We start from the raw sequence: 15,385 nt of genomic DNA, 5'->3' as shown, positions 1-15,385 counted from the left end.
TATTGAATTTCTTGAATTTCCCCTTGGGGATCAATAAAGTATCTATCCATCTATCTATCTATCTAAATTAATTTTAAATGGCATTTGGCTGGTTAAACAGCATTAGGGCCTATTACCTGGACCCATAGGGCCAGCCCCACTCAGACGCACGCACTCTCATACACAGATAGGATCATGCATGCCCTTAGTACTTTATCAACTAGCTGTAGAATATAGCTTTGCACAATTAAAGGAGAATGCATGGATTCCAGATGCTTCCAGTAGCAGCAACTGGAATCCATGCATTTCCATGGAATTATTTTTGGAATCTGATCCCTTATCATACCTGTTCATTCGTACTCGTCACTCGACTTATCGTGACTAAACGGTAAACTTCCTGAAGGTACTGTACTGTATGTATAAATCGTCTTTAAATAAACTACCAGTGCTTTTTCAAAGTTCTCAATGTCTCGTTTTAAATGTCAGGGCCCTCGGAAGTCTACCAATGAAGTGCGGAGTTACTTTGAGCCTCGTACTGTAAATGGTGTAAAACAGTGATTTATTTGCATGGCTAGGCCGATGCCCGAGGCACCCCCTTTGAAAACCTGTTAGTAGCATCGGCTAACTAGCGCCAGATTTCGGCGTGCAGGGGACAAGCCGAGATGAGCTATGAGACATACGTTCACACTCGGTATCATGTTTCAACACACTTTAGGTCAATATCACACCGGAATTCTCCTTTAACGTAGACTATCTATTTCCTTATAGCCTACAGCAGAATGAAAGCATATTCTTTAAATCTTACCATTGCTCCGGTTCGTAGCGCTGACCACTGATGTCCATTCTCCTGGCTCGATCTGAGGAAGTAACCACTCGTCTGGCACTAGATGATCCAACACTCACCATTCCTCCAAGCAAAGGCTGCTCGTTTCAAGGTCCCCTTGAAATGAGCACCGACGATCACTGGCGCTTTGTTTATGAACCGCATTCTTACATCCAAGTAACGTGAAGTAGCCTAACCAAACTGTAGGTTAGCCTTTCTGTTTGAATTTGCCGCCGGTGCTGGGCAAGCCGCACACTGACTGACTCAATTGAACTGCATATATTTTTTTTTTATGAAAATAGTGATAAAGACAATCATTTATATATATGCCTCTGAAATTCTCATTGTGTTGGTGTGAAGGGAAAATCAGAATCTAAATTTGAGTCTATCGACTGTTTTAAGTCGGGTTACATTATTGGAGCTTGCAGGGAACAGACCCAGCATAATTTCTGCCTGTTGAGCACATTGCTGGGAGTTGTGTGGTTAACACATCCACTGTTTAAGCAAGACCAAAAAAGGTCACAGTCATGCCACCATGCACAGTTCACTCCCCCTGCTACCCTGATTTGCATTTGTATAGCTGCCCTAGAATTAGGAGGAGGGGGGTCATGGGGGGGCGACTGCCATCAATATCTGACAATTCACAGCAGTTTTCGGTGTTGCCTGCAAATTGCCGTATCCAGTCGTAAACCTGAAGTTCCACGTCAATCTACAGTGCTGCTTTCTGACGAAAATTCCACTTTTCATACAGTGAGCCTGATCCTCCAGTAGCAGAGTGCAGTCAATTGATGATTCAGAAAATGTACAATATAGCCATACTATTTATTTGTGAGAGCCTTAAATTAGACTTGTGTACCCAGCACAAGTCTTCAAAATAGAATGGAGCCAATGGACAAATAGAATGCCCTATTAGTCCAGGGCCGAATGGCCTCGTTTTTGAGATACCTCCACCTGAGGTAGAACAAAACACAACCATGTTTTTTTATATCTTTGATATGTCTAGTTTATGTGTTTTTTTTATATCTTTGATATGTCTAGTTTATCTGTTTTTTATATCTTTGATATGTCTAGTTTATGAAATGGATTGTTGTATAAAAATATCTTACTGCACAACTTGTTTTTTGGATGGTATTTGAATCCTCCCCAAAATGGAAACCGTGAACATTCCGGATTCTGCAAAAAGGACATTATTTGCTTTGTCACATATATCTTTGGAAGTAATGATCAGAAACTCACCATATTTGGACTGTATGTCCCCAGGTAGTTGGCCCACACAATGAAGTGATAAATTAACCATTTATCAATTCATTAACAAATCAACAATTTATGAGTATGTAGCAAAAACTTACCCTTTAACATACATGGAATGTAGGCGGACACTGAAAAGGTAATACAAAATATGACATTACCATGTTTATTTTAAATTGCTGTCAAAAAAAGCAAGTATCGAGCAATACAACAACTTGTATATTTCTAATGTAACATCGAAGAACAATGACAGAATATACAAGACAATGCAGGACAGGATATATATAAGCAATGTATATCTTAAAGTCCCACAGTATCTTGGCTTGGTCATTCTTGACCACCTTTGGAGGTGTATCCCATTTTGACTGCAGCCCATACTCAGCATAGATGTTCCTATATACCAGGGGTATTCAATTAATTAAGATGGATGGATGGAGCCTAGTTGTAGATAGATAGATAGATAGATAGATAGATAGATTTATTGATCCCCAAGGGGAAATTCAAGAAATAGAAGATTGTAGGCCTAGTCCTAATGTTTAATATGAAATAAAATAAGTAGCCTAAAAGGCAACATTCGAAATGAGGAGAAATAAGGCAAGATAAGAGTAGGCTAATTGGGGAGAAAAACTGAGTAACCTTGGCTATTTTTAAGATCTTAACGTGAACTTAAAATAAAATTGAGCTGAGACAAGGATGGATATTCCACAGCTGGTTCCTTGAACCCATTAATCAGCAAGTTTAATTTTTTTTATTTTTTATTTTGACCCGAAATCCTGGAAACCCAGGAATATCACGTTGTTGGGCAGTGAATGCATGTAGGCTTAACTAGATTGTGGTGGATCAATCATATTGCCTTCTTAAATCGTAAAATATTCTGTGGTCTCAGTTCACTGTTGAATGGGCCTAGCCTACCCTATGCTTGCTCAAAATATATGCTTTGTCTAGTAGAGGTGCTTCAAATTGGCGCTTAAAATCGCCTGTCTCAGAATATATAGAAAGAGGTCCAGGGCAATTCCGCGCAAAACTGTCACATCCATATTTAGTTGGCGTTACGGACGTGACAGTTTTGCATGGTATTGCCCCCGTATCGTTATATAAAGCCCTGTTCTCGCTGTCTAGCTTTCTCCTCTTTGAGCAATCGATGATTTGAAAATAACTTATAAAGGCCTACTTATCGTTAACTTTAATCGATATCCATCTGATTGTTTCTCGTCCCGTCCCCTAGGGCACCCTTCCTCAGCGCAGGGTCGGCGGGACAGGGCGTCGGCGTTGGAGTGGCGAGCTCCCGCTCTATGCACCACTTTAAAGTCATAAGACTGTAGCTCCTCCATCCAGCGTGCTACCTGGCCCTCCGGCTCTTTAAAGGACATGAGCCACTGGAGGGCAGAGTGGTCCGTCCTGACGGTGAACGGTAGCCCACAGAGGTAATATTTGAAGTGGCGGATGGATGATAACACAGCTAGGAGTTCTCTGCGTGTGACACAGTAACGACGTTCGTGCTTATTAAAATTCTTACTGTAATACGCCACCACTCTCTCTCCCTCTGGGCTTAGCTGTGCCAGCACCCCGCCCACTCCCTGGCCACTCGCGTCACAGTCCAGGATGAATAATAATAATAATAATAATAATAATAACTTTAATTTATATAGCGCCTTTCAAGATACCCAAGGTCGCTTTACAAGAGTGGGAGTAGGGGGGCAGGGGCAGGGTAGGGGTTTAGGGAGGGTAGGCAAGAGAGAAGAGGTGTGTTTTGAGGTGCTTTTGGAACTCTGTCAGAGAAGTGGCGGAATGGATAGGAGGGGGCAGGGTGTTCCAAAGGGTAGGGGCAATTGCACAGAAAGCCCTGCCACCAAAGGTCTTGAGTCTGGTGCGGGGAGTGGAGAGTAAGTCCTTGCTGGTGGAGCGCAGGGACTGTGACTGGGTGTACGGGTGGAGGAGGTCAGTGATGTACTTGGGTGCCAGTGAGTGAAGTGATTTGTAGGTGAGGAGGAGGATTTTGTCGCTGATGCGTTGTTTGATTGGCAGCCAGAGTTTCTTAAGGATGGGGGTGATGTGCTGCCAGGGCTTGGTGTGGGTTAACACCCTGGCAGCTGAGTTCTGCAATCTGTCTAGGGATTTGTTGGGCAGCCCAGACAGGACACCATTGCAGTAGTCCAGACGGGAGGTGACAAATGCATGAATGAGAGTTTCGGTGACTGAGTCGGTGAGTGACGGCCGGAGTCTTGAAATGTTACGGAGGTGAAAGAAGGCAGATTTGGTGATGCTCTGGATGTGGAAACTGAATGAGAGTGTGGAGTCCATAATGACGCCCAGGTTCCGCACTTTGGGAGATGGGGAGGTGGGACAGCCGTCGATGACCAGGGTGAGGTCAGCCAGATGGGAGGGAGGGGTCAGCTGGAGCCAACACGGGAGCCTCCCCCAGCGCCTTCTGTAGCGAGGTGAATGCTGTTTGACACTCGCCGGTCCACACGAAGTCTTGGTCTTTGTGCAGTAGCCTGAACAGCGGTGCAGCCACACAGGAGAACCCCCTCACGAACCTCCTGTAATAAGAGGCTAAGCTTTTCAGCTGTTGCTGGTCCGTCGGTGTGGGCCAGTCTCTGACCGCTCGTACCTTTTCATCCATTGTGCCAGTGCCCTCTGTGCCCAAGGAATGACACCTCTCTCCGCATGAAATGGCACTTTTCCGGGTGGAGTTTGAGACCCGCTGCTGCTATACGCTCCAAAACATGCCGCAAAGACTGGAGAGCTGCCTGGAAAGTGGGGCCATGGGCGAGAATGTCATCCAGGTACAACACACACTCATGCCGAGGGACTCCTGACAGCACTTTGTCCATCAGTCTTTCGAATGAGGCTGGTGAATTGCAAAGGCCAAATGGGAGAACTTTGAACTGCCAGAGGCCACGGCTTGTGCAGAAAGCAGTCTTTGGTTTGGCAGAGGGGGAGAGGGGCACCTGCCAGTATCCAGATCTCAGGTCCAGTGACGTGAACCAGGCCGAACCCGTTACCTGGTCCAGAGCCTCGTCCACCCGTGGCAGGGGGTAGGAGTCCTTCTTTGTCACCCCATTGAGCCATCTGTAGTCCACACAGAACCTCCACTGACCGTTCTTCTTTGGGACCATGACGACAGGGGCGGCCCACGGGCTGTCAGACGGCTCCACAATGCCCGCCTGCTGCATCTCCCACAACACCTTGTCTGCTGCTTCCTGGCGTGCCAGCGGGAGGCGACGTGGGCGTAACTTGATAGGCGGGCTGTCACCCGAATCTATGTCGTGCTGTATTAGGTGTGTGCGCCCCACGTCACCTTCTTTGAATGCAAAAATGTCCTTGAAATGCGACAATAGTTGCCACTGTTCTTCACCCTGTTGGGGGTCTAGATGAGAACAGTTCCGTCACCATACACCCCGTACTGCCGACACGACACTTCCCTCCTCCGTTTGGGGGAGCTGGGCTGCCAATGGTTCAGGGGCCCGGCTCTTAGGGGTCTGTATAGTGTGTGCAGGCTGTGGCGCAGGTGAGGCGGCTAGGTGAGGTGAGGGGGGTAGTGGGGGAGGCGGCTGGTGTGTTCCGAGCAGCGGGGGATGTAACATGCCTCTGCTCAGCTGTGAGTGGGGGGGTGGGGGGCTACAGGGGTCTCGACGAGTGGGCCTCCCGGTCCCTACAACAGGGTCATTGTTGGCTTCAGCGGTGTTTGCTGACACAGTGGTTACCTGGGGTGTTGTAGGGTTGAATCCCAGGGGGGGTGGAGCCATGTTGACTGGCCGTTCCCCCGGAAAGCACAGGGTGGCCTCTGCAAGATCCAGCCGACAGCCTCTGTTCTTCAAAAAGTCCAGTCCGAGAATGCAGGGGTCCTGGACTGACGCCACCCACACCGGGTGGCGCACTGTTTTACCGCCCACCACAAATGTCAGTGTCCCTTTGCCTTTCATGGGTGACAATTCCCCAGTCACCGTCCGCAGGTGGACTGCTGTTGGCTCCAACACAGTTCGCCTGGGGAGCACATCGGGCCGCACTAATGTCACTGTAGAGCCGGTGTCAACCAGCGCCACACAGGTTATTTCCTCCACAGTGACTGGAATGTGGCAGAGGTCCCCAATTGAAGTCCGGCCCACTATGCTCTGCGGGTAAGGCTCTCAATGTTGTTGGCTAGTTGTCGTAGCGGTTCACCATGTCTTCTGTATCTGTTATTTAGTTCATTGCGGAGGAGCTCTACTCCTGTAAAGTTCCCGAACCGTCGTTGGAGAGCCCCTACCAGTGCGTCGTAGTTCCCTCTGTCATCCACGTCTAAGAGCAGCAAGCATGCTAAAGCCTCATCCGTAAGGCACATCGCCAATTGTAACGCTTTAGTCTCTTGCGACCAGTTCTGTGATTTAGCAAGCAGTTCGAACTGCGCATGAAAAGCTTCCCAGCTCACCTTCCCGTTGTACTTTGGAGTCTTCACGGAGCTAGCCGCTACCGCTGTTATTGTGGACTGGGCGCCGCTATTGTTGTTTACCTTCTGAGCTTCCCGCGCCGGAGGTGACGTTAGTGTCTACGTCCCCCTCCAGCTTTGACTTGCGGATAGCGCAGCGTGCGGGCCCTCGTCCGCTAAAGCCAGCCTCGAAGGTCATCTCTTCCATCGTGCCCCGAGGATGGCCTCTTCTGTCCTCCAGCCGTCGCAGCTCCCTTGTTAGCCAAACGTCCATTCCCCGGCTCCGTCTCCGTCACTCATCTCTCCACAAGATGCGAACATTTTCTCCCCACACACTCTGTGGCGGCACCGTCTTGCTAACGCTAATCTCTAACTAAACTGGTCACCAACTAACAGTGCAGGGTGCACCCTCGGTCTTCCCTAATCACTTCTTCGATATTTTTTTTACTTCTGACACCAGTGTAACGTTTCACCAAGAGCCAGAGCTTCATGAACTGGTTTATTGTCACCAAAGCACACAATGCAGCATATAACACACAGCGGCCCGTGTCAGGCCCAGAACTGAAAAGAGGCAGAACTTCCTCGAACCGTAGCCTATATTCCCCGGGGGTCCCGCCCCCCTCTCACCAGGCTGCCAATCATGAGCGTGCCCGGGGTTATGGATAGCACGGGCACTCCCTGATTGACAGCCGGTCGCTACAATACTGTCAGACATGAAAATCTTGTCCTAAGATCTAGAAGATCCAGGTCAGTAGTTGTAGCTAGTGCTATGAGAGGAGATATTCTCTGAAGAGCCAGGTCAGTAGTTGTAGGTAGTGCTATGAGAGGAGATATTCCCTGAAGATCCAGGTCAGTAGTTGTAGGTACTGCTATGAGAGGAGATATTCTCTGAAGAGCCAGGGGCAGCCTGGTAACATGTGGCCTTTCATACAGGTCTCCATTACTGTGTCCTGCTGTGCCAACTGGCCATATCATCGGCTCGTCCATCTGCTCCACCTACTCCATCTGCTCCACCTACTCCGCTCTCTTCCTCTCAGATGGTGAGGCTAGCCATACTGTTGATAAGTGATCTTGGGGATGGAGGGCCATACTGTTGATAAGTGATCTTGGGGATGGAGGGCCATACTGTTGATAAGTGATCTTGGGGATGGAGGGCCATACTGTTGATAAGTGATCTTGGGGATGGAGGGCCATACTGTTGATAAGTGATCTTGGGGATAGAGGCCTGGCCATACTGTTGATAAGTGATCTTGGGGATGGAGGGCCATACTGTTGATAAGTGATCTTGGGGATGGAGGGCCATACTGTTGATAAGTGATCTTGGGGATAGAGGCCTGGCCATACTGTTGATAAGTGATCTTGAGAGGCCTGGCCATACTGTTGATAAGTGATCTTGGGGATGGAGGGCCATACTGTTGATAAGTGATCTTGGGGATGGAGGGCCATACTGTTGATAAGTGATCTTGGGGATAGAGGCCTGGCCATACTGTTGATAAGTGATCTTGGGGATGGAGGGCCACACTGTTGATAAGTGATCTTGGGGATGGAGGGCCATACTGTTGATAAGTGATCTTGGGGATGGAGGGCCATACTGTTGATAAGTGATCTTGGGGATAGAGGCCTGGCCATACTGTTGATAAGTAATCTTGGGGATAGAGGGCCATACTGTTGATAAGTGATCTTGATGTTATCTTTGTTGCTTGGTGATAGAATCTCTAAATCTCTGCCTTGGTTGTGTTGTGGGACACAACAATGATGGCCTGGGGATGAGGTTAAGCCAAATCAAAAGAGCTAATTTTCTATGACACACAGCATATCAGGAGCATAACAAGCAGGCAAGGCCATGACTGAACATTTTCATGAAAAAGTCCACAAACGAATGCTGGCTCTGTGCAGTAAAAACACAAGGCCTTTAAAGCAGGCCTTCCTCTCTGGCTCTCACTGTGGTGAGAGTGGCAAGAGTGTGGTGATGGCATGATGGTGTGTTCATGCCACATGGGAATATTAGAGTCCGCTCCTGTGATTGCATTGTTTTTCCAACTGCAAGTGTTTGTGTGCTTTGCTGTCGAAAAACATGGATGCCACAACAAACATATGCTCACTAATCTTAAAAAAACAACTGTATTTGCTTAAAAATATGGTGTAAGATGCTTGTGAAAGAAGGATATGCCGTTTCGCAAGTGACAAAACAGCAAATTCCCATGTTTACATTGAAGTTGTTGGATATGGAAGTCCACATGGACTGCAAATAAACTACAACGTGATGACAAAAGTGATGACGAGCCCACAATCTTCCCCCAGTTTCCCACCTGTTATTCCCACAAGAGGTGATGTGAACGATGAAATTAACCAGGCAGGAAGTGCAGAGACAAAGTCACATGACAGCAGACAGGTAAACACAGAGCACATGGGGAACAGCAACAAGCACATAAACACAACAAATTACAAAATGACCTCCAGGGTGGCACAAAATTAGTCAGTCCAGGCAAAGTAGATTACATGACTGAACGAGTGGTTATGATTAGAAGCCCTATGCAACAACTTTAGCAAAAATGACCTTAATAACGCAGGTTGAGAGTCGTTCTGATGGTTCTACAACACTTTTTGAGTCGTTTGATGGGTGCTTCGTCTCCCCGTAGTGCTCCTCCGCGGAAAAAACGAATATGCAACTTTCTGGTCGCGGACCGAACACATCCGGATGTAACTCTTGGACAGTATCAAAACGCACCTCCAAAATGTAGTCAGATTGTAGTTTCTAAGAAGACTGCAAAACGGACTCCGACTTGGCTTTGTTGCTGTTGAAATTGTAAGTAGCCTACCCTTGGGTGAACTTCGTTTCTGTAATGTGATTTGATAGTCACTTGAACAATGTGTTTGCTCGACCGTTTTATTGTGAGTCCTGTATGTGTTTAGCTTGGTTTCTTGATGGCTAGCTCGCTAGCTAGTGGGGGTTTAGCGTAGCAGTCACTTTCTACCGAAGCTGCAGGGGGAGCTATGTCGTGAAAAATGCGAGCCCAAATCAGGCGAAAACCCAGAAACAGTGAAGGAATAACCAGACCTGCATAGGGCATCTTTAAGGCCGGCTGATGACAGCCGCCGTTGCGCAGCAGTTATCAGTCCCCTGTCCAAGAGTTCGAATCTGGGTTAAGATTTTGACAACAATATTCACATCGTTGTTTACCTAAGTTTATCTTTTGTGCAGATCATATTATCAAAATCAGAATCAGCCTTCTTGGCCTGGTTTGCGTAAACTAACAAGGAATCCCCCCCCCCTCCATGAAAATCAAAGGCTACATATTCTCAACTGACTCGTCAAAAAGTGCGCACCACCTTATTATTATCTAGTCTAATATAGCCTGGTCCTTACCGCCTGTGACTACGTTTCTCTTCGTCATACAGTCTGGAACAAAGTAATAATAATCTGTCTCCGTAATGGGCGGATGCTTATTTTGAGGTTTAAAATCATTGGAGTTCCCTTAACCAATCAGCAACGTTTGGTAATAACGTATGCTGTGCGCCGGAGTTCAGGCTTTTACGCTTCCCACTTCTGCTCTCAGTAGTAAACAGACCGCTGGCTAGTATGCAGGCTACCTGACCGCCAGGGCAGTCTCTTCGTAGTGGATATATCTCTAACTTGCGCCAGCCACAGACCGAGAGTTGTATACCAAAAGCGTCACGTCGCCGAGATTATATCAGCTCTTGTCACACGCCAGTTTTCCCTCTCATCTCTTCTCGCCGCTTATCAGACGATTGTTGTTCTACGCAGCCCGGTGACTTCGTCGGAGCTTACTTCGTTCTCCACGGGCTGTTCAGACTACACTCTCGGATAAGTTGGATTGTACTGACGACCTACGTGTTATTTAACCTGGAGCTTGCTCAGTTAAACCAGAGACTTTCTAATGTGGAGACACAGCACTCAAAAAATACTCCATAGAAATGCATGGGGCTAGTTTGTCACGCCAATATGGCCGTTGTCTACACATATCCCACCCCTTCCTCGGCAAAACGTTGACATGTGAATACATTGAGGCAATCATATGGTGTGTTGTGAAGACATCGTGCCAATCATGTGTTGTGATCTCGCTGCTGGAGCCAGATTGGTGTCGTGAAGCCTTGCGCACGCACATTTCTGCCGAAATGGATGCCGGACGAGTGCCCAAAAAGCGTTGTCATATGGCCGCCGAGTGGAGGGACTTGCGTAAAAGGACTTTGGTTAAACTAACAGTTGTTCGGCATAAAACAATGCACCTTGAGCCACGCTCAGTGACTGGCTAACGTTTCTGTCCACAAGCAAGGTAGCCTCGCCTGGAGCCCAGCTCGGCCACAGGCTAGCCTCTGTCAAACACAAACACAGAGCGGTTTACCTTGAGCCCAGCTCGGTAACCGCTAGTCCCAGTCAAGCACAATCACAGCAGCCTTGTCTTGAGCTCCGCTCAGTAACCGGCTAGCTCACGTCAAGACACACCGCCTCGCCTTGAGCCCCGCTCGGTAGGGTAGCTAGTAGCTAACATTCCATTCCTTAAGTAGGCCTATGCCGCATTGATTTTGTTAAGGTAATTTGAGAGTAGGGGGGAGAATAACGAGCAGCAAACGTTTATTTGAAAACATGATAAGTAATGATGCATGTAGTACACTTCACCATCTGATAAATCAAACTTTTCCCAAAGCCAGTTGGAAGGAGAGTTATACGTCCCTGCCCTGCTGGTGGTCAATGTTTGTGTATAGACTTTCAACATCCATGGTGACTAGAAAATGTGTGCATACATTGGGTAATGTTTTTAATCTGTTCAATACGTCCGTGGTGTCCTCTATGTATGATGGGAGCTCCCTTACCAACGGTTTAATAAAGGAATCAATATATTTCGATGCAGGCTCAGTGAGTGTACCATTGCCTGATATGATAGGCCGACCAGGGGGATTGTCCCAGGGGGTTGACCAGAGGGATTGTCCCTGGGTTCTTTGTGCACCTTAGGGAGTAAATAAAAAGCTGCAACATCAACATCAGGGTCTGTTTTTCAGTGCAGTTTATCCGTCTGTGTCTGTGTGCAAGTTGCCTCAACAAATGGACTTTCACTTTCCCCACGGGTGTGTGTGTGTGTGTGTGGGGGGGGGGGGGGGGGGGTGGTAGCCTACTGTTACGTTACTGAAACAGTGAAATAGGACACTAGTTTTGTGATTGACATATGATATGATGTGAAATGAGTTTTGATGTAGGCTATTGAGAGCTCAAGGGGCTGTATGACACCTGCTTGGGGTTGCAGTGGGGTGTGTCGTGGTACTGTCTTCTTGAATCGTGATATGAGATTGTGAATGTTTGTGTCATGATTTCGTTCTTGGTTCGCATATTGTTACAACCTCTACCGTGCTGGGTCTGCCTCTTTCTCCCTTGCTGGCCATGGTATTGTTCTTGTCTGTCTCTCTCTTGGCCTGCAGGAGGAGCTGTGGAGATTCTACCAAAGTGGCTAGAGTGTTCTCCAGTTGGCTAACTCTCTCTTGCACTGTACTCGTGAGCACACTCTCGGCAGGGCACTCGTGAGCACACTCTCGGCAGGGCACTCGTGAGCACACTCTCTCTTGCACTGTACTCGTGAGCACACTCTCGGCAGGGCACTCGTGAGCACACTCTCTCTTGCACTGTACTCGTGAGCACACTCTCGGCAGGGCTGGCTGCAGCGCTGCTCCTTTACCTTTTGCGCTACACATCCACATGCTGACCTACAGACAGTTTGCTTTGCCTTACATATAGGCTACTGACTTTGTAAATATCTCATTTAATAAATATACTTTCGTTTAAAATATAGTTTGTTGTGGTCTCCCCTGGCCTATTCACACCAAGAATGGTAACGATAACTATAACCATAATGATAAAAGCGTTTACACTAAACTAAACAAAGTCTCTCCTTGTGTTAATGAATGTGACGTTAAAATTCTATGGGTTCTGATTGGCTATTAGCTTTTTATCGTTCTGAAAATCGCTCTGAAAGTGACCCCCAAAGATATCGTTCTTCATGTCGTTATCGTTATAGTTTATGTGTGAACGTCGTCATTGATATTAACGAGAACGATATATATTTATAGTTATCGTTATCGTTCTTGGTGTGAATGGGCCTTTAAGGCTACTCACTCTGAGCCAAGTGTTTATAACACCTATCCAATAATAATGAAACATTGACAATGTTACAAATACCTTATAACTCCATGTCATGCATACACAGAAAGTAGTCGTGTATTCGGAGACAGACAGTGGTTTAATAGGCTTTAATAAAGACATCTTTTAAAGGAATTATCCGGAGTAAAATGCACTTTAGATCAATTTACGGATGATTGGGAGTACATACGTTGACATCAAAATCATGTAATTCGAATGTGTTTTGAGAAAGTTCGATTTTACCGTTTTTAGTCAAAACTCGTTAGCCTGTTAGTGACCAGGGCATGTCATTTCGCCGCTACAAAACGCTATTTTTATACCTCTTTTACAGTTCCAAACAACATTACACTTACATGGTAGTGAGTAGAGGGTCCCTAAAGCCAAACCGAAGTATCCCGAGGTCTTTATGTGGTCGGATAGAGAGTCCAGAATGAATTTCATCAAGCCAGTACCTTTCCGGAAATGTTGCTGCTGCAGCTAGCATCTTTAGGGGAAAGTCTGTAGGAGTCGATTGCATCACGTCGTTGCACGACATCACGTCACGTGACATTTCAAAATTCCAACCTGTTAGTAAGCTAGGGTTTGCTGTTGCATACAACTTCATTTCAATTTCGAAAGAAATACTGGACTATGTTTTTAAAAAAAAAAAAAAAAACGGCGACGAAATTGTGAATTTCCAGAGCGTGCAACAATCATTTGTGTGATTAAGTCCTTTATTGTTTGTTATAGTTAATTTACATTGTGTTGTGTTTTGGCAATAAAGTAGCTTTAAATAGCCAAACTAGGATAGATCAAGGTCAGTGTTGAAACTACTGCATGCAAATCACTGAATGCTATGCAGAGGGGCCTAATCTTTAGGCCATCTGATGTACAGTATAGGCTACCCTAGGCCTTCCCGTGTTCATGGGATTTCTTTGACAGTTGCAAAGGGAAAAATGTGAGGATAGTCTTGCGGCCAGTGTACAAGTACGACGTTCCAACCACTCAGGTCTTCAATAATTATTGAACAAATTGCAGTCTACATGCCATGACAAATATTACCAGTAGTACTGACCGAACATGAAATAGATTGTTTACAAGTTATGGTAATGATATTCTGGCGTGAATGTTGCGCTTTCATCACATTAGCACCCTATGATTAGGCTACAGCTCGTTATGTCTCGTCAAAATGACCTCGTTATGTCTCGTCAAAATTCATTGATGAAGGAAGGTTTGCTTTATCCCAGAGAACCATAGGCCTACTCGTTTCACTTAGGCTAGACTAAAACAGAATAGAAGAACTTGGCACTAACCATGTAGTCGTGTTTTCTATAGCATATTCGTTAACCTGTCGTTCTTTAAACTCTTTAAAAATGTTGGGATATGGCTGCGAGGTGTTTAGCCATGCGTAGCCTAAGCTACTGCTTATAAATGACTTTGACACATATTTTACAAACGGGCCTCTGTGTACCTGATGGCTTGCCTTCACTACTCCCCCTGATGGCTTGCCTTCACTACTCCCCCTGATGGCTTGCCTTCACTATTCCCCCTGATGGCTTGCCTTCACTATTCCCCCTGATGGCTTGCCTTCACTACTCCCCCTGATGGCTTGCCTTCACTATTGCCTTCACTATTCCCCCTGATGGCTTGCCTTCACTATTCCCCCTGATGGCTTGCCTTCACTACTCCCCCTGATGGCTTGCCTTCACTATTCCCCCTGATGGCTTGCCTTCACTACTCCCCCTGATGGCTTGCCTTCACTATTCCCGATGTATCCCATATAGTTCCAGATTTCACTTCACCTTTTGTTTTATCCACAAGGCAGAGGACTGTCGGCAAAGAACTTTGACGTTAGCTGACGCAGAACGTTATTATTTTAATAAAGTATCGATACTAAAAACGTCGGAAATCGTATCTTTTTTGCGTGAAGGCATCGTGATACCTTTTTAGTATCGATACACCGTGCAACACTACTCCTGCTCATTAGAGTGAGTAGGTCATTCACAGAGACACACAGAAGAGCAGTGCAGGAACACATGGAGCTGCTGGGTGAGAGAGTCTGGAGTCACACTATAGTGCTGTTCACATATGGGGACTGGCTGGGAGACACGAGCATTGAGCAGCACATTGAGAGTGGAGGAGAGGCTCTGCAGTGGGTTGTAGAGAAATGTGGCAACAGGTATCATGTTGTAGACAATGAGAAGAGGGATGGTGGCCAGGTGACAGAGCTGCTGGACAAGATAGAGGAGATGGTGGCAGGAAACAGGGGCCATCAGTTTGACTTTGACAGAAATATTTGTAAAAAACTACAAGAGAAGAAGAAGGAAGCAGAGAGAAGAGCAGAGGAGAGGAAGATGAAGGTGCACAAGCAGAGACAGACTCTCAGATCATCAGCAGGTGAGAGACATTTTCAGCTCTCAAACCTACACATGACACATTTAGATTTATATTGTGGAACTCATGTCTTCATTTATTATCTTTCTCTCTCCTATACCCTCTGTCTTCTCATTTAACACACACACACACACACACAGGCACACATATAAATACACACACACACACACACAGGCACACATACACATATACATTCACACACACACACACAGGCACACATACACATATACATACATACACACACAGGCACACATACACATATACATTCACACACACACACACAGGCACACATACACATATACATACATACACACACACACACACACACAGGCACACATACACATATACATACACACACACACACACACACAGGCACACATACACATATACATACACACACACACAC

At 46.4% G+C, this 15,385-nt stretch overlaps 2 protein-coding genes across 3 annotated transcripts in view; one reads left to right on the top strand and one right to left on the bottom strand.

Moving 5' to 3' along the window:
• Positions 1-15,385, bottom strand: part of plekhg5b (pleckstrin homology domain containing, family G (with RhoGef domain) member 5b) — an 82,296-nt gene that overhangs the window by 61,741 nt on the left and 5,170 nt on the right. The gene's annotated exons all lie outside the window — the stretch shown is intronic.
• Positions 14,562-15,385, top strand: part of LOC121713879 (GTPase IMAP family member 9-like) — a 1,645-nt gene continuing 821 nt past the window's right edge. For both annotated transcript variants that reach the window (XR_006032960.1, XM_042098931.1), the window contains exon 1: positions 14,562-14,982. Coding sequence is in view for 1 of the 2 variants with exons in the window: in XM_042098931.1 (XP_041954865.1) it covers positions 14,622-14,982 (361 nt within the window). In the remaining variant the exon portion in view is untranslated. The remainder of the gene's footprint in view (positions 14,983-15,385) is intronic.

The sequence above is a fragment of the Alosa sapidissima genome, chromosome 7, assembly GCF_018492685.1.
Source record: "Alosa sapidissima isolate fAloSap1 chromosome 7, fAloSap1.pri, whole genome shotgun sequence".
Classification (NCBI taxonomy): Eukaryota; Metazoa; Chordata; class Actinopteri; order Clupeiformes; family Clupeidae; genus Alosa; species Alosa sapidissima.
The sequence above is the reverse complement of the archived record's forward strand: the minus strand, read 5'-3'. Positions and strand labels throughout refer to the sequence as shown.